We start from the raw sequence: 17,280 nt of genomic DNA on the forward strand, positions 1-17,280 counted from the left end.
ACAGCTTGAAAGTCAAGGGGAACCTACTCAAATGTTGTTTTCCAGTAATCTTAGAATGCAAGTAGGTAGGTGAAGAAGTCTCCAACTTTTCACAGAGGTACTTTCCATTTGCTGTGAAGAGCAACGTTGGAGAAGGATGTAATTCTGTTGATAAGTCTTAATCTCTCAAAACTACTGCATGTCAGAGCCATCAGTGTATTTGTTTAGAGAAATAGATCTTAAAACTGATACCAGGCTTTGGAATATTAACTTTGTATTTTTTATTAAAGGATATATTGTTTGGAGAAGTCACAGGTTCCAGTGATGAAGAAGTTGATTGTGGTGCTTCTGCAGTGGAGGATATTTTACAAGACAACCAAGTTCAGCCTCAGAGTTGTAATGTATTCAGCCTCAATGAGGAGTGTAACAGACAGAGCAAATCATGTGAGCATGGTCTTGATGCAGAAATCTCACGTAACCTGAGTTGGAATGAAAAAAATGTTCATATCGGTCCAAAGATGTCAAGCAAGGAGGAGAGAGATGCTGAAACAAAGCAAGCTGAAGCTGCTACTTTAATTACAAACATGGAAGCCAACAAAGATTGTTTGGAGGAGAATTCTGAGAATATGGAAACTGAGAAGAGAGAACTAACTGAAGCAGCAGCACATGAATTGGAAGCCATCAAAGAACAGAAGGGAGATAGTGAGGACATACACAGTGAAGAGGAAGGTTCTTCAGCTGATTTTATGTTACACAGTTTCAAGCTTCAGAATCAGATGGAAAAATGTAGTGAGGTAGAGCAAACAGAGGAGAATGTAATCTTAATCAGAGCTGTTGATTATGAGGGTACACATGAAAAGCGTGGTGAATTAATGAAAGCAGAGAGAGGTGGATTATCAGGAGAGAGAGTAACTCCCAGGGCAGTATCTGTTCCCCAAAATGTTACTCATTTGCCACCCGAGCAATGCATTGTGCTTCAGAGTGAAGATTCTGAGGAGAAATCTGGTGTGTTGATACAGAATGAAGTGGTTGAAAATGAATCAAAAAATGTAATCAAAGTAACTAATATGACGAGTAATGTAGGGGAAAACATAGAACAAGTGATAATTGGAGAGGAATTAACAGCTACAATACGGATGAAAGGACTCTCTGCAGAGGCAAGCAATGAGAGAGAGCTCTCTGAAAATGTATTGTCCAATTTCAGTAGTTCAAAATCCTTCTGTGAAGTGGAGTGTCCTAAAGACCTAATGATACAGTGTGATGGGGAGGGAATAATTATGGAGACTGAGGCAGACACTGGAGCTATTGAGATCTCTGCACACTCTCAGTGCTCTGAAATAAAACATGACAGTGAAGAGATACTGGAGAAAGAATGTGTGCAAACAATAAAAGATGAAGTGGACAGAGAATGTGAACAAGAGACTGTTAAAGTCCCTAGACATTATTTACCTGTATCTGCTATTGAAGGAATCAGAAATTCATTGTCTGTGGTTGACAGAGACAAAAATGTAGGTATGGAGGGGACTGCTTTGTCAGCCTTTCCAAAAGATGATGAACAGCTCAAAATTGAAGACAGGTATACAACCAGACCTGAAACTGTTGAACTAGCCGTGAAATTTAACAGAGAAAGTGTTCCAGAAATACCTGAATCGTCAGAGCTACTCCATATTTCAGAAAATGGAAAATTAAGAGATATAAAGGAGGAAGGATATTTAAAGGGCAAACCACACCAGGATGAAAATGGCAGTAATTTATCACAAGGGAAGTCAGACTTGGAAAGTATACTTGCATTACCGAAGATGGCATGCATTATTGATGCAGAAAGCAGTGTAGCTAAGTTTGAATCCTCTGTGTTAGATTTTACAGAAATAAAAGGTGAAATAAAACAACCTGAAAACCTGTGTAGTACATTAGAATGTAGATTGTCCAAAACTCAAAACTTGAGAGTGTTTGAATCTCAAGAGACTGAATTCAAAATTAATCCAGAAGATTTCAGAGAGGAAAGCAGTGAGCTGTTGGAAAGAGTGGATACCATTGAATCTGTCTTAGTAGAAAGTAATCTTACTTCTCAGGCACAGTTTCCAAAACCTCTGAATCAGTTCTCGGTAACTGAAAACGTTAAATGTGATGAAATAAAAGGGGAATTAAATAAACAAAGTGAGGAATTGGTGACAGAGACTTGTTCCAGTTCATTTAACTGGGAAGAGAATGTTGTGAAGAAAAATAATGTTTCAGAGATCATCTGCCAGCCTACTTCAGAAATGGATTTTAACAGTGGCGTGGCTTTTTCTACTCAAGGTGACTCGGAGGTGGGCTGTATAAATACTGAAGAAACATATTCTCCAGTGCAAGTGGGAATTTGCTCAGAATCCACAATGCCTCATGATCTAAATTTCAGTCTTCAGAAAGCTGTCAGTTTTGTTGAAACTAATTTCACAGAAAAGACTGCTTTTTCCCGTACACAGGAAAACAAAGGAGATAAAAATTGTGTTACGGGTAGCGCATTTAACTGTTCTTTAGAAAGCTTGGAAGAGGGTGCTGAGACCCTATCTGCTGAAAAAGACAACATGTGCAAAGAACTGGACTGCCCTGAGAGGGAATACATACACAAAAATGAAGTGAAAATTCGAGATGAGAAGGAGCAGCCAGTAGATAAAGAACCTCAGGCATCTGTTACATCACAGATCCTGGATGCAGACTCTTATAATAATAATACTTCTCTTCTCCAAAAGTTTGATTGTCAAGAATCAGGATGCAGGACTTCTATGTGGGAGGTTAGAACAGATCCTTCTAGCACTGGTTCACTAACAGCTGGGGGAGAAAGCAAAGAATTGAATAGTTTTGAGGCGTCTGGGAAAAATGCCATAAAAAGATCTAAAAATGATCTTGATGTGCCAGAGCAGAGCAATGAATCTGAAGAGAAAGACTGTTCTGTACAAAAAGTTAGATATGTGAAATGTTCTGAATGTGTTCCCATGTGCAGAAAGGAACTGAGAGCTTCCAGGAGAACTGCAGTGGGTGCTCTGGAAACCAGTGCAATTGTTGATGCTAATTACCAAGTATGTGAACTTCATTCAACAATGCACCCAGGAAATACTTTGACAGTTAGTCATCTAAATGCAGACACTATGGTGGATATGGATACACACAGTGAAACACACAGTGAAACAAACACCTCTCCAGATACTGCAAATGAGTTGTCAAGTGTGGTTAGGAAGGGTTATCCTAAAGACTTAGCCTGTTGCAAAAGAGAGTGTATATTAGTAACCTCTGAAAATGCTGAGGGTGCTAATGAACGCATGGTAGGTTCTAACAGAGCTGGATGCATCAGTGACAGTGAGGAAAGTCTGTTAAAAACTGGGGCATCAAAAGAAAGCCCTGTGATGCCAAATGCATCAAAAAATAGATTACCACTATGCCAGATGTTAACCAGATTCTCAGAAACATGCAGACTGGCTGTAAAAAACAGTAAATTAAATACAAGAATGTCAGGCCTTGGCAATTTCTTAGAAGAAAATGATTCTGAAAAACTTCAGTCAAATGTGGAGCAAAGTCTACTACATGGTGTTGATATGGGGGTCTCAGTGTTTGAAGAATATAATCATAATCAAACTTGCACTGCTTGCAACATAGGAGAAAACAGTACTGATGTTATCCTAGATGGTAGCAGTAGAAAAAAAAATGTTGTCAATTATCTTCCAAATCCAGCCATATCTGATGTAGAGTGCAATTGTCAGACAGTTAGGCAGCCTTCTGAGCCACAAAAAACAGTATTTGAGAAGCCATGTATGTTGGAGTCAGAGTCTTGTGTGGATGTTGCTCTCAAAGACAGCAATAAATTGAAGTGCAAAGAGCAAGAACCATCTGAAATCTTGACTGTTTCGGCCAAGACAGCTGCCCAAGTAATGCATGCCAAGCTATCAAAGAGGCTGTTTCAAGGTAAAAGAAAAACAAAGACACTCAAAGTTAAACTAACTCAGCCAGTTCTCGCAAATGCTGATACCTCTGTGCCAACAAAATGCTCATCCGAGACTATAAATAAAATTAGGCAAGAGATGGGTCCTCCTCTGCCCCCCTTGCTACTGCCTTTGATTGCTACTCCTCCAAAAGCTGCATGTACCATATCCCCAGTAATGTCTTCTACTGGTCAATCCTCTTTGCTTTCCCCTCTTGATGACCTGATATCCCCACTACGTGAAACTCCTGTTCCTCCTCTCATGTCTCCATTAGCAGATACTCCAACAGTAAAATCTGCTCTTTTATTTTCTCCTCCCTCACCCTCAGAAATGGCAGTAGGTAGAAGGATTCGCTCCTCACCTTTGAAATTTTGTACTTCCATTCCAAAGCATGCACTTCCTGTCCCAGGAAGATTTCCTCTGTTTGCAGCTGATAGTGCTGCTCCAGGTGCTCCTCAGGAGAACTCTGTGAAAATATTGGACACTATGTATCCAGAGCTGTCTGCAAGGGCAAGGACATTAAACATTCTGAAAGGCAATATTCAGCTTAACCGATGTGCTTTTTCAGACAGCCAAAGTTTGCCAGGACCTGTGGCTCAAATAGGTGGGTTCAAAGCAATTGCATCTACATCAACTGCTTTTGTTAAAACTGGGAGCAATTTAAAATCTGATAGTAGCAAAGATCAAGACAAAGGTGTGCAAAATCAGCAATTGTTTTCAGGCTCATCAAATCATCTTGAAAAACGGACGCTATTGCCAATATCTATGCCAAAAAGTGCAAAGAGACTGAGGTTGGACAGTGAACCACCAAAGCTGGAGCTCAATGATATTGCTGCTATTGGAAATACTAAAAATACAATCTCTGAAATGCAGGAGGCTTTCGATGACAAAAGCTGTGAAATCAGCGATTCAGCACACAGTTCCAGTTTAGAAGCATCACTACCAGTAAAGAAGGTTATTGATCCTGACTGCCAGAAAGTTTCTTTGGCATTGAAGAAAATTGCTGACTCCTGTTTTGACTTGTTGCCAGTTATTAAAGGTCACGTGTATGTCGGCAATATCTCAAAGATTCCAATAATGAGAAATGAAGAGAAAGAAGTTGTCTATGAATTTGGTATAAAAAACAAGGTAAGTAGCATAATTTTTGATTTTGTGTTTTAATAATGACTTCTGTGCAGATGAAAAGGGTGTAAGTATGTAGTATTTGAATTCTCAGTTGTTCAGGAAATCTGCAGTGCCAAACTGTAGTCTTGGAAGTTTATCGCACATCTAAACTTTTATAACTTAAGAAAATGTAGAACTCTACAAGAAATTACTGTTCAGTGGTGTCCAAGATGCAAAACTGTATTTGTAAATACTTTTGCTTTCCTGATGTGTGCATAAAACACTTTATTTTTGCAGCATTTTTTGTAGTGGATAACATTAAAAATTGTAGAAGGAGTTCCTCTAGAAGTGTGAGGTTTGATTACCTTTTTTCATTTTTTCAATTAAATAAGATAAACTGCATTGTATATACAATAGTGACATACCCTTTCATTCCATGTTTGCCTTTATTATTCTACATCAGGTTGTTCAAATGCATTTTATTGGAAAAATCTTCCATTAGTTTGTTTCTCAGAACTTGGTGTTGAAAAAATTCACTTCAATTGCCGTCTTTCTCATAGAGAATTTGTAGTCTACAGCAGAGCAATTCACTAACATGGCAGCATTTTGCCCTGTTTAAGTTCTTGAATGTAATTAAGTTCTCCACAGAAGTTCTTGGGTCATCTTGGTTAGGAGTTGCCAAATCTGGTAACTTCATAGAAGCAAGGCTGCAGCAGCTTTATGTTTTCAGGTCCAGCCAGTAGCAAGGCAGAGTATGTACTCCTAATAGGCATACGTGCACGCGGTATGTGCCTAATCTTGTTCCCTTCTCTGGCTGATCAGGGTGAAAGCCTGGTAGTGGAAAATACTTACATATATATACAGACAGTATGGATCCCTCCAGTAGCTAACATTAGACACTTAGTATATCCAGTAGGTAACTCCTGTTCTCCCCACTTGTCTCATGCACTGACAGACTTACAGACACAGAAGTGCACACACATCCCTCCAGTAGCTGGTCCAGACCTATGGCCTTACCTGCATCTGATCCTCAGAACCCTGGTTTTCAGGTCGCTGGCTTGGACCTTCTGATTCCTCACAAAGCCAGCACTCAGACTCCCTGGTGTTTGCAGGTACCCAGTCTAAACCTGTGGCCTCTCCAGCACCTGGCTCCTAAGCCTCTCATTCTACTCCCCAGTTCTAGTCCTCCCTCTAAACATCCTATAGTAAGTCTTGCACAATCCCAATATTCTCCTTCCTTGCATCTCATTTTGAGTCCCTGTTACTGTAGACAGTAACACCCCCTCCCCACCTCCTGCAGTGTGTAAGGTGATCTGGGTAGAGTTGATTGATCTAATGGGTCTTACACCTAGACAATGGGCTGTTCATCCTCCTGTGACAGCTTGGGGAGTAGCCAAGTCAGGGTGCTCCATTTGCTCTGATTAAGTTATTGTGGTTCCTCTACCTGTCGTTATTCCTCTTCTCACTTTTTGTTTAAGGAAGAATTTTTAATCACATAACTAAAAAATTTCTATTTAATGAATAGTAGTCCTATTCCTCATCTGTTTAAGGCATGTTTATTCTGGGAAGTTGCTCCTCACTCTTTTTTCTTTCACTGGTTGCCTCTGATTTACTTTTCTGCATTATTTTATGTATGCAAACATTATTCTTGCAAGTAAGATAGTAGTTCTTTTTGCTTGTCATACTACTGTAATGTTATCAAATATTCTCAAGTATATAATAGTCTTAACAATATTTTTTGTACCTTATAGCATTTAGCAGAGTCCTTGCTGCATGTTATTCTCAATAAACTCAAGGCTCAGAAGAATGCCACAAATTACAATTTCAATCAGTCTCTATGTCGAGTCTATACAGGAATTTGTCGACAGTTGGGAGATTTGGAAAGAGCCCGCCTTTTCTGCTATAGCCTACTTAAAGAAGGTATAGTGTTACTTAGTGGTCTTGTATCTTAAATATGCTGTGTGTCTTTGCTGTAGTGTTCCAGAATGATTATGTTTGTAAAAAAAAACAAACAAAAATCCTGTGAAAGGGACATTTTCCTTAGAACTTTTTTCTATAGTGAAGAAGTATAAACTGTTCTAGAAGAAATTTCCCTTCTCACAGTTCCTCCACATCTGTGTCTCAGTTTGGTGATGACCTGGGCTCTTAGTAGTCTACTCATTTTTCCAAATATTTTATTTAGGATCCTCTGTGCTTTCATTTTTGCCCCACCATCTCCAAAATGATAATGTGATTCCAGGGAATTTTGTACTTTTTGCTCATTAGTATTTTCTTATATTAACTGAGTAAGCATTGATTCATAAAGCAAGTGTGATTTAAAAACATGTAGCGGCTTAAAATAGTGTCAGGAGTTGGACAATACCTTGATCAAAACCAGTGCATTTGTACAACATATCTTGCTTAAAGTTTAATTACTTCCCATTATCCAAAGTCTCGCTTGGTTGAGAGTTTTTTTCATTTTGGTTCCCCTCCTCTTCCCCCCTTCCTTTTGTTTCCGGTAACAAAGGTAATACATACAATGACTGTACTAATTAAGAGTCTGTCTTTGTTCTGGAAGGACTTCACTTAGTTTGAAAATACCGAGCCCTCCAGGGCTCAAAGCAGTATACTGTTATCTATGTTTCAAATTAAAATAAAATAAACTTTGAGAGCACTGAGGAGCAAAATGCTACAACTTTTGATTGCTTCAATTAGTGGCTATCTTCCACATATCATTCCTATCTTTTTTCTTTTTTCTTTCTTTTATCTTATTAAGGATTGTGATTTTATTTTGTCTTAATTATCTTTTTTTTGTTGGGTTGGGATATTTTTGTTTGGGTTTTTTTTTGCTTGGGTTCTTTTTGGAATTCCTGTTTTCTTATCTGTTTTCTGTCCTTCGTGCAGTCCATCATAACTCTCCTTTCACTTTTTTTCTTGTTAATAGTTTTAATACTGCACCATGTCAGAAACTATTACTTGTCAGATATCTTTTCTTAGTCTAAATTAACAATTAAGCCTTTTGTTTTGCAGTACCTTGGTACTTTGACTTTTTCTGGGCTCGTTCAAATATTAAACATTCTTCTTTTTTTCCTTTCTTTTTCTGGGTAAGATCCAAACTTCAGTAGCTAAATGCGTATTTTTGTTGAATGTTTTTCTGTTCTGTACTTTGAATTGCATAAATTCCTGTTGTGGTTGTTCTGTGGTTTTATTGTTATCTTTTGAGTGTGAACAGCTATCAACACATCTTATGGGCTGTTTTTTTTTTTTTTTAATTTGTTTATTTTTATTTGATTACAATGCATTCATTTTAGGGTTTTCTCTTTCATGTAGTTTCATGTATTAATTCCCATCAGAATTATGGCAACGAAAGTGTGAGCTATGTTCCAGCTACACAGTTGCCAAATTGACTACAGTCAGTCAGCACTACCTCATTAGACTTGCATCATCTGTTCTCTTGACTTCTTGTCCATCCTTTTTTCCTGTTCTCGTTTCAGGTATTCTGCCTTAAATGACTATAAATTGAATGTTATCTTTCTCTGGTTATTTTTCCTTTTACCCCTCCTCTGTTCCCCTCCTCTGTTCCCCTCCTCTTTTCTTTTTTTGTTTTCTTCTTTTGATGCCTCTTTAACTCTTACTCATCACTTTTAAGTGTTCCAAATTCATGGGTAGGCAATTCAAGTTGCAGCATGTAGATAATTCTAGTTTAGCAACAGTCCTTGTTCTGACAAAAAAAAGTTCATTCTTATGTGATGAGAGACTTCAGAGTAGAGAAGGTCCATCCAAGACATCGGATAGAACTCTGTAAATTCTTTATGCTCAGCGAATCCATTAAAGCTTCTTGATTTGATGTATTTTCATATGCTCTCTAGTTCTTAAGATCTTTCTAAAAATGTAGAAGGTATGCTGAAGTGAAGATGGAAGACGCATTTAGCTTTTCAGTTTTCATTGTTTTTTGTAGCTTTTTATAGTGACAGTAGTGTTTCAGGCATATGTGTTGCAGAATTGCATTTCATGCTTGACAGTAATATCTACTTCTTGCTTATTCCAATGTACTTTTTATTGCCTGCAGTCTACACATTCATGTTTTATCTTAATATTTTGCCTTGAAGATTTCTGCTTTGGTGTTCAGAAGGGTGTATTAGCTTCCCTTTGATGGCCTGGAACTCTGTCCTCTCTTATTCGTATAGTTGTGGATATACAGTTGTCAGATACTTGCTGTGAGTTAATTTAATGAATGAGGTTTCTTCAGCTGTATCAGTAGCACACATTTTGTGTCTATGGAACTACAAATTTTGACATGCATCATTCATATACGCTTACCTACAACTTGTATAATCTATCATTTCCCTGATGGAGTCTGGGAAAATTGCTGAGCAATATCAGATTTCATATTTGAATTGCATGAAAGTTCTTTGCAAAGTTGTTTTCTTTTTTTCATGTGGATTTCGTAGGTGTGTGGGTGCAAGGTGTTAGCAAGTGCTGTGGATTTGTACTGAAGACCTGATTATTGAGAGCATTATTGCACATCTCAGGATTATTTTTTTCTTTTGGACTAGCTCTGGTTTAAGCCATTGATCAGAGTGCTTGTTTGTGACTGGAGTGTATTAGGTAGGCTTCTGGAGTGCATCTTCCAGTTTAATTTCATCCTAAAAGAACCCAGTTTCAGTGCTCCAAGACCAAGTATGGCTCCCCTTCCCTGGGCTGCAGCTGTTATGTGACTTATATGCCTTCTTTCCTAGTTACTTGCTGAAGAGTGTACTAGCTTTTAATGCCTGAGTATATATTTTTTGTTGTTTTTTAATGTTAAAAACTTAGTTTGTTCTTTTTTTTCCACAGGCTTTCCAGACTCAGAAAAATTGATTTTATTTATCACAAATGTATGGTCTGACATATTTGTCTTCCAAGGTGCAATTAACAAAGCTGTGCAATTAGTTGTCAGGCAGAGGGCAAGCAATGAGGTGCTGGCCTGTTTGAGTGCTTATCTCAACTGGGAAAAGGTAAAGTCTGCTTTCATTGTCAGTATCAGCTTTTGTCTGCATTGGTCGCTTTGCTGGCTGAGTCAAATCAAGCAGCTTACTTCTGATGAGGGGTGTGAAGATACTCTGTGAGTCTCCCATAGAGTCTGTACAATTGCACAAGTAATGCTGCTTCAGGCCTTTTTCCTGTGATTGTCTATACCTTACTAGAACACAACACTTTTCTTGTTTTCCCTATTAAATACTAATCTCTCTATTAAACGTTAAAAGTAATCATTATTTTTAAACTTTGACTGGAGTGTTCTTGGACTAGGGAATTCTGTCCCTCTATGGAACTGTGACTTTGTTCTTTGAGGTGTTTGTTTTGTTTTGTTTTGTTGTTTTTTTTTTTTTAATATGTACTGGGCTGGTCTGCCTGTCATAGTTCTCTTTCTAATAGGTAATTATGTATCACAGTTAATTTCAAGATGAGCCTGCCTCTTTTTACTCATGATCTTTCTGTGACGTAGACTATAAATATCCATTTATCACCAAAAAAACCAGCCTATTAATTTCATAAGCAGTTAGCATGATCAGTACAAAACTGCAGTGATGGCACAAGAAGGGTGACCAATGTTAAGAACCTAAGGACTTTTGAGATTTGACTTCAAGTCTTTGAGCCCTTGGGCAAGTAATTTAATTTCTGTCAGTTTTCAGCAGGCACATATTACCATCCTGAAAGGGATGTTGCAAAAAGGAAAAATTGGGACACACTTGATATTAGTAGGAGCAAATTTATGTCATGCAGATGGAAAGCCAGAGGTACTTCGCTTCTGGAGAAGGCGTCTGTGTAACAGGCTTGTGCGTTTGCTTGAAGGCTAGGGCCCCGGTAGTTTTGAAAACCCCATATTAATGCCAGGCAGGCTTGGTGGAAGTGCTATAGTTCTGTAAATATCAAGTGAACAAAGTCATCTTGATTCATAGCTCATCTATTCCCTATCCTAACGTGCTGCTCCACAGCTGCCTTGGGGACTGCAGCTAGGCTTACTGCTGTCAGCATAGCTTTAGGTGTTGTACCCAGTGGAAAAAGCATGATGTTTGTTTTTTCTTAGATTTGAAGCTAGCTCTGAATTTAATATGGTACCACTGGAATTACAGCCCCTAAACCACTCCTGATTTAGTGCAGGTTTACAGTGGAGTGAGTTAAGAGGGCATGGATTTGTATATGTTTCTTTTTTGATTAAATCACAGTTGTGATGTAGCATTAAGCTCTGGTATTCAGAGTTATGCTGTACTGCAATCCCTGTTTAGCAAAGAATTTGTATTCTCCATTCTGTTAGGTTACAGCTTTCAATCTCATGCCAATAGAGATGCACATAAGTATGTCTCAGTAAATGTTCCTGGAAATATTAATTCTGTGCACTCATACTACCTGCTTTCTTTATGGATCTCTATGAAATATGAGAGCTGCTGCAGCTGGGGAGAAAGAACTCAGGAATTTCTGTATTGATGATAACAGATGACATCATCCTATCTGTAAGATGTTTTTTACTTAGGTGGAAATACAGGGACAAATTTCAAGTGGATTGTGGTCGACAGTCTGTTATACATACAATTTTATGAGAAGATTATTCCACTTACGAATGTAAAGCTCATGTAGAATGGGTATTTAGTTCTTGGTCAAAGTATGCCATTTTAGTGACTTGCACCATTGCAGAACTTGCCAGTTTTATGAGCTTTTGTACTAAGAAGATATGCTGAACACCTACTGTGTTTATGTGATAAGCCTAGACTTTTTGCTTAATACTTCAGATATTCAGAGGATGTTTGTTTTTAAATTTCCTTGATTGCCCTAGCTATTTAATTAGCAGAATTGGTTCACATGACACGTTTTCAGTTATTACTACCTCAATTATTGAAAGTACTTGCTTGGAAATTAGCCCCTAATGAACAATAAACAGTAACAAATTTCATCATCAGGAAAAAAAAAAAAAAAAAACAACTTAGAAAGTGAGCAGGATTAGTCTAATCTTCTTGCATTGGAATTACTCTTCTGACCTTAAAGCTTCACTGAAAGAAACAAAAATTCCCAAACTGTAGGAGGAGAGAAGGGAGTGAGCGTAAGGTTTGTGGTTTCTGTTGGGTTCTTTTTTTTCCAAACTCCCCTTTTAATAAAAGCATCAAGAAAGTGTTGAAGAAGTTTATGTACTCTTTTTGTTTGTGTTAAGTCAAACCGAAAGTTGAATTTATGGTGTAAGGTGCTGTGAACAGTCAGAATCAAATATATGTAAAGAAAGAGTTTGGTTCTGGGTTGGTAACTTTTCATACATTAAGATACTCACCTTCTAAAATTCCAGAGTTCCTCTTTAGATGCTGGTATTATGGTCTCAAACCTGCTTTTAGAAATGCAGTCATGTCCAAAAGTAGAATTTCAACTGAGTGAGCAATACGGAGAAGATCTGAGTGAAGATGCTTGGCAGTACATATTTGCTGTTGATCTACTCTGCTCTCACCTGAAGTGGGATTGGACACATGACAATGTTATAAGGTATTGTGGCAAGCAGTTCTTTCAAATGTTTTCCTGAGCATTTTTTTTCATGGTTTGTTTTGGTGGTGGTTTGTTTTTTTTTTTTCCCCAAAACTTGAGACATTATGACTTAGCTTTTAACGTAATAAAACATTGCATAGATACTTAGAAATGAGGGTGTTTTAACCTGATGAGGCCTAGACTACTGTGTTTATGTGCCTTATTTTAAGATAGAATGAGGGATCAATGAGGAAATGTAGGATTTTATGGTACTTGTCCAAGAAATTAACCCTCTTTGAACCATTCTAATAAAGAATTCCTTTTAAAATAGCTATATGTGGAGAACTGTGAAAGATTTTGAGAGGGATTGTTTGTCAATGAAGCAAAATGATTGATTGTCTTCCTCTGAACTTAATTGTTGAATTCTTCTCCCCCCCATCACTAGAAATGGGGGTGGAACTTTTGATGTGTAAATAGCACTCCTTCAGCACTGAAAGTGAAATGTAACCATACTCATTAGTGTACTATCCTGATTTCAGCCTGATTTTAATTCTAAAATCATTATAATACTTAGATTCACTGTCTTAAATTTTCTTTGAACCCTATAATCCAGTGCATGGACTGCTGCCATACTTAACTTGGTTTGAAATACTTCATTTTGATACCTGCACTGATCTGAGAACCCCTATTTTCTATGTAGAGGTTACATAACATAGTAGAATCTCCAAAAATATGGCATTTAACTATGACATAACGTAATCATTGAGTATAAAGTAAATGCAAATAACTTACAATCGTCATACAGGTTCCATGCTTTCAAATAGTAAAGAAGTTATTTTTAGTGAAATACTTTTAAAATGATACAAATTAGCTTCAGTGAAAGGTATGTCATTTTAACTAAAGCCATACAGATTTGATTGTCTGTGTGGAGTTGTGCTGATAATAGGTAACTAGGTGTATTAGCATCATTTTAAGGATGAAAAAAGTCTTAACTCAGGTCCTTTCAGGTTTAAAAACAAGCATCAGATCCTCCTTATACCATGCAAACTGAAATTTCAGTCATATAAGAAGCTTGCATAACATCTCAGCATGACATTTGAAAGTAACACAATTTCATATACATGTATGAAGTCAGTGGAGTAAGTTTTTGACTTTAGGTAGAGAGGCACAGTGTTGCAGGAAGATGGACAGGAATACTATTCTGAACAGGAATGATTCCTCCAGAAAGTTAGCTTTGATTGTTTGGGTTTAAAACCTTCTTTACATGACTCAGATTTGTGGATGCTTGGAATATTGTGAGTGTCCCTAGAAGGTGAACTAAAGATGTGAGTAGAGTTATGGAAATACATGGTAAACAGAAGAACCATTTGTATTCATTATTGTATAAATATTGTACCACCACTTCATGCAGTATCAGATTTTCAAATTCATTTGTCTTTCACAGCAAAGTGCTTTGGCCTTCTATGGATAAATGGGTAAAGAAGAGAAAGGGGCATGAAACTGCTCAATCCATTCCTGATACTGTTATAGCATTGACACTCAGGCTAATTGGTAAGTAATCTAAATTCTTGCTTGAACTTCTGCTTTGTGTAAGTATGTCCTTTGAAAGTGTCAGCCTGCCTGGAAAGTGAATTTAAGTATTTTTGCTTTTTTTTTTGATCTTGATTTCCCCCCCCCCCCCAATTGCTTCAAAGATTTTCACCTTAAAAGCCAAACTTTTACAATCCTGTGCAGATATTTTCTGTTTGGCAGCCTGTGGTAAGCATGTACTTAAGTTTTGAGAGATGTTACTCTGATTTCACAATAACAAATACCAACATGTTTTATGTATTTAAAATGAAATCATCTGTAGCTACATATGCTTTATAGCAAAGTGTATAAAATAAGGTTTTATATGCAACTTAATGCCTCTTCCTGCAATTTTAAGTTAGATTCATTTATTTGGGGGGCTAGATTTACCTTTGCATTCAAGGTAAACAGATAAACTTTGGGTTTCAATAGATATTTTCAGTATGTAGGCTATACAATATTGGTTGTTAAACAGAATTTGCATTCTTTGAGAGTTTTACACTTACAAATTGTAAACCTGCAGGAGGTTGGATCAATCTGATGAAAAATGCTTTGGGGTCTTTAGTCAGAAAAAGAATAGGACAACTATTCTCAAGACAACATGGTAACAAGAATGACTAATTTTTGTAATTGAAATTTGCATTTTCTGTTGATACTTCAACAGACAATCAGTAAGTCTAAAAGTTAGGAAGTCAACTGTCTAAATGTCAGATACATAGTAACCCTTTTTCTTTCAGGTCGATTGGGCCAAATAGGTTTGAAGGAAGGATATCTTGCTGCGGTGAAGAATATTAGTTCTGTAATTGGACTGTTTGTACAGCATGCAAAAGAGGAAGGTAATGTTTATTTCGATGAACTTTAGTGTAACATCTGCAATATGAAGTTTTGCCAATGTAAACCAAACACACACAAATTGAGACACACATGCCAAAACAGCCTGCTTGTGCGGTTTTATGTTAGTGCATAGCAGTACAAACAGTTTTCAGTTTGAGTCCCTTTCTCTTCCGAAGTTAATGAAGCATATGTATTACCCTCTGTTTGAGACAGAGAACAACTCTGAGATAGTTTCAGCCACCTTGGAATTACACTGCTTCATGTAACAGCATATCAGCTGCCTCAGAGAAATTAAAAGGTGATTTGACTTGAGCAGTAATAGCTAATTTGTTACCTGAGCAGCTCATGCTGAAGCTTGCTACTAGCAAGATTGTTGTATTGGAAGAGGGTTGCAAGACAGTCCAAATTCCTGATTGAGACAAAGCAAGACAATTAGGGCAGCAAAGATCTATATTGCTAAGTTATTGTGGATGTTAAGTACATTTTGCAGTGAAGTACTGGTTGATGTTAGAGAGCTGATTTGAACCACTTGCATAGCTCCTCTTCCTTGCAGTCTCAAGTTCTTCTCAGTAAGTGGTATATGTCCATGTCTGCTTCAGACTCTGTGTAAACCTGACTGTTTTCATAAAAGTCTGATCACCCTTAACTAGACTAAAATCACTAGATGCTCAAATCTTTTATGCCCTTTGAATACTGAAAACCTGCTGAATTTTGAAAACTGGAAAGTGCTAGTATAAAATGAGATGTTGCAAAATATGTGTGCAGCTTGTCATCTTGCTACTTTCTGGTTTTAGGCATCCCAATTGTTGATGTGTTTTAATTCCAATTCTTGAACTAATAGTTTCTTTAGATTCAGGTTTCCCAAAAATATTATTGCATATCAAAGTTTCTGTAAGCCGATTTATGTTAACTTTTTGCAGATGTTCCCTGGGGTGTGCAGCTGGCAGCCATATATTCACTGTGTGACTTGGGTTCAAGCAATCCAGAAGGTATTGTTGAGGCCATCCATGCTTGGAGAGCAACAGTTCTTAACAACATCCCTTTTGCTGTCACAAGTGGCATAGCTGAAATCACTTCTCTGTGTAAAATGGAACTAAACTAAAATCTAGGGAAGTGATCTAAAGGAAGAAGTGCCTTATTTTACTAAGCAATAGTTGGTTCCAGTTAAAAACAATACAAAGTGGTGTGTTGTTTGTTTTTTTTTGTTTTTTAACAGAATGTCTGATCACACAAAGGAAGCTGAAGTATTTTATTTGGCTTTTCTGTTTGAGGGAAGAGTTTTCCAAAAATAAATACAAAGACTTGCTTTTCCTAATAACTGATCAGTGATCTGAAAACCAGTGGATCTTTGACTCCTGAGATATTTCTGGTTTGATGTCAATAAAAATCAGTAATAGTTTCCATTATTTTACTTCCATCAATTTGGAGCATGGGCTATTTAACACAACAGAAGATTGAGCCTGGCTGAAAACCTGGCTCTATTATTTTGTACTATATTTATAAAGTAACTGTTCAGATAGCAGAACTTTGCCCAGATTCTGCTTTATCTTTCTTGAGTAGTCTCATAAGCTTAATTTAAAATACTTGTGTAAGACAGGTAGGAATTGACTTTTTGTATAACAATCATGTATAGAGTAACAGAGATATTAAATCTCTGAACTTGTATATATGGTATATTCTGATAATGTGTCTCACATTTGATATTGTTCCACTTGGGGAATTCTGTGTATGTAAATAGAAAGTTGGTTCCAAAAAAAGTTCACGTTTCTAATGATAGCTTCACTACACTCTGTGGTTTTGTATCTTTCATAATAAAAGAAGCAAACACCATTGTGTTTTTGTTGGTCTTTTTAAATAACACAGAATGAACTGTTGTTTCTAGCTTATATAAATACTACTTTGGAGGGCAGGAGGAAATTACCTATGAGGTCATTTCACTGAATGAGCTGCCCATAACACTGCAGTTCTGGCCACTGGAAAGAGGGTATATTGAATCTTTCCAGAATTTTCTGGTATGCCTTGGGGATGACTGGGGAGGTAGTTTTAAAAATCCATTGAAAACTTCTATTTTCACCCCCTGATTTATAACCATATGAAGGGGCGAGCTTTGCTAATGCAGATTCTCATTGTAGTGGGACTTAGACTCCGCCAGAGCTCTGATGTGGTGTCAGTCTTCTTTCCTTTTTATTTTGATTGTAAAAAGGTCAAAAGGCTTTTAGTCTGCTGAAGCCAGCTATGAACTTGGATGATGAAATCTTTTAACTCAGAGTGAATCGGGCAACATACAGTTTACACCTAATTCTTTCTCCTACGCATTGTGTCCTTGCAGGCCCATCTATGCTTTCAGGCTTCTCTTCAGTCAGTTCAGTATCTTTCA

The 17,280-nt window shown here is 37.3% G+C and overlaps 1 protein-coding gene across 11 annotated transcripts in view; it reads left to right on the forward strand.

Annotated features, from left to right (window-relative positions):
• ICE1 (interactor of little elongation complex ELL subunit 1) overlaps window positions 1-16,733 on the forward strand; it is a 34,972-nt gene extending 18,239 nt beyond the window's left edge. For 4 of the 11 annotated variants that reach the window (XM_087766036.1, XM_087766026.1, XM_087766042.1 and 1 more), the window contains 7 exons: window positions 270-5,063; window positions 6,791-6,959; window positions 9,855-10,015; window positions 12,331-12,521; window positions 13,945-14,051; window positions 14,807-14,905; window positions 15,824-16,733. In XM_087766036.1, the coding sequence (XP_087622162.1) occupies window positions 270-5,063; window positions 6,791-6,959; window positions 9,855-10,015; window positions 12,331-12,521; window positions 13,945-14,051; window positions 14,807-14,905; window positions 15,824-16,005 (5,703 nt within the window). In that variant the 3' untranslated portion in view covers window positions 16,006-16,733. Of the gene's footprint in view, window positions 1-269; window positions 5,064-5,994; window positions 6,245-6,790; window positions 6,960-9,854; window positions 10,016-12,330; window positions 12,522-13,944; window positions 14,052-14,806; window positions 14,906-15,823 lie in introns of those variants that run through there. The other 7 variants (XM_087766086.1, XM_087766030.1, XM_087766049.1 and 4 more) reach the window with 7 other exon arrangements.
• Window positions 16,734-17,280: the final 547 nt, after the last annotated feature.

This window comes from Nipponia nippon, unplaced genomic scaffold, assembly GCF_047370975.1.
Source record: "Nipponia nippon isolate SJK-2023a ecotype South Korea unplaced genomic scaffold, ASM4737097v1 scaffold_1, whole genome shotgun sequence".
NCBI classification, from domain to species: domain Eukaryota; kingdom Metazoa; phylum Chordata; class Aves; order Pelecaniformes; family Threskiornithidae; genus Nipponia; species Nipponia nippon.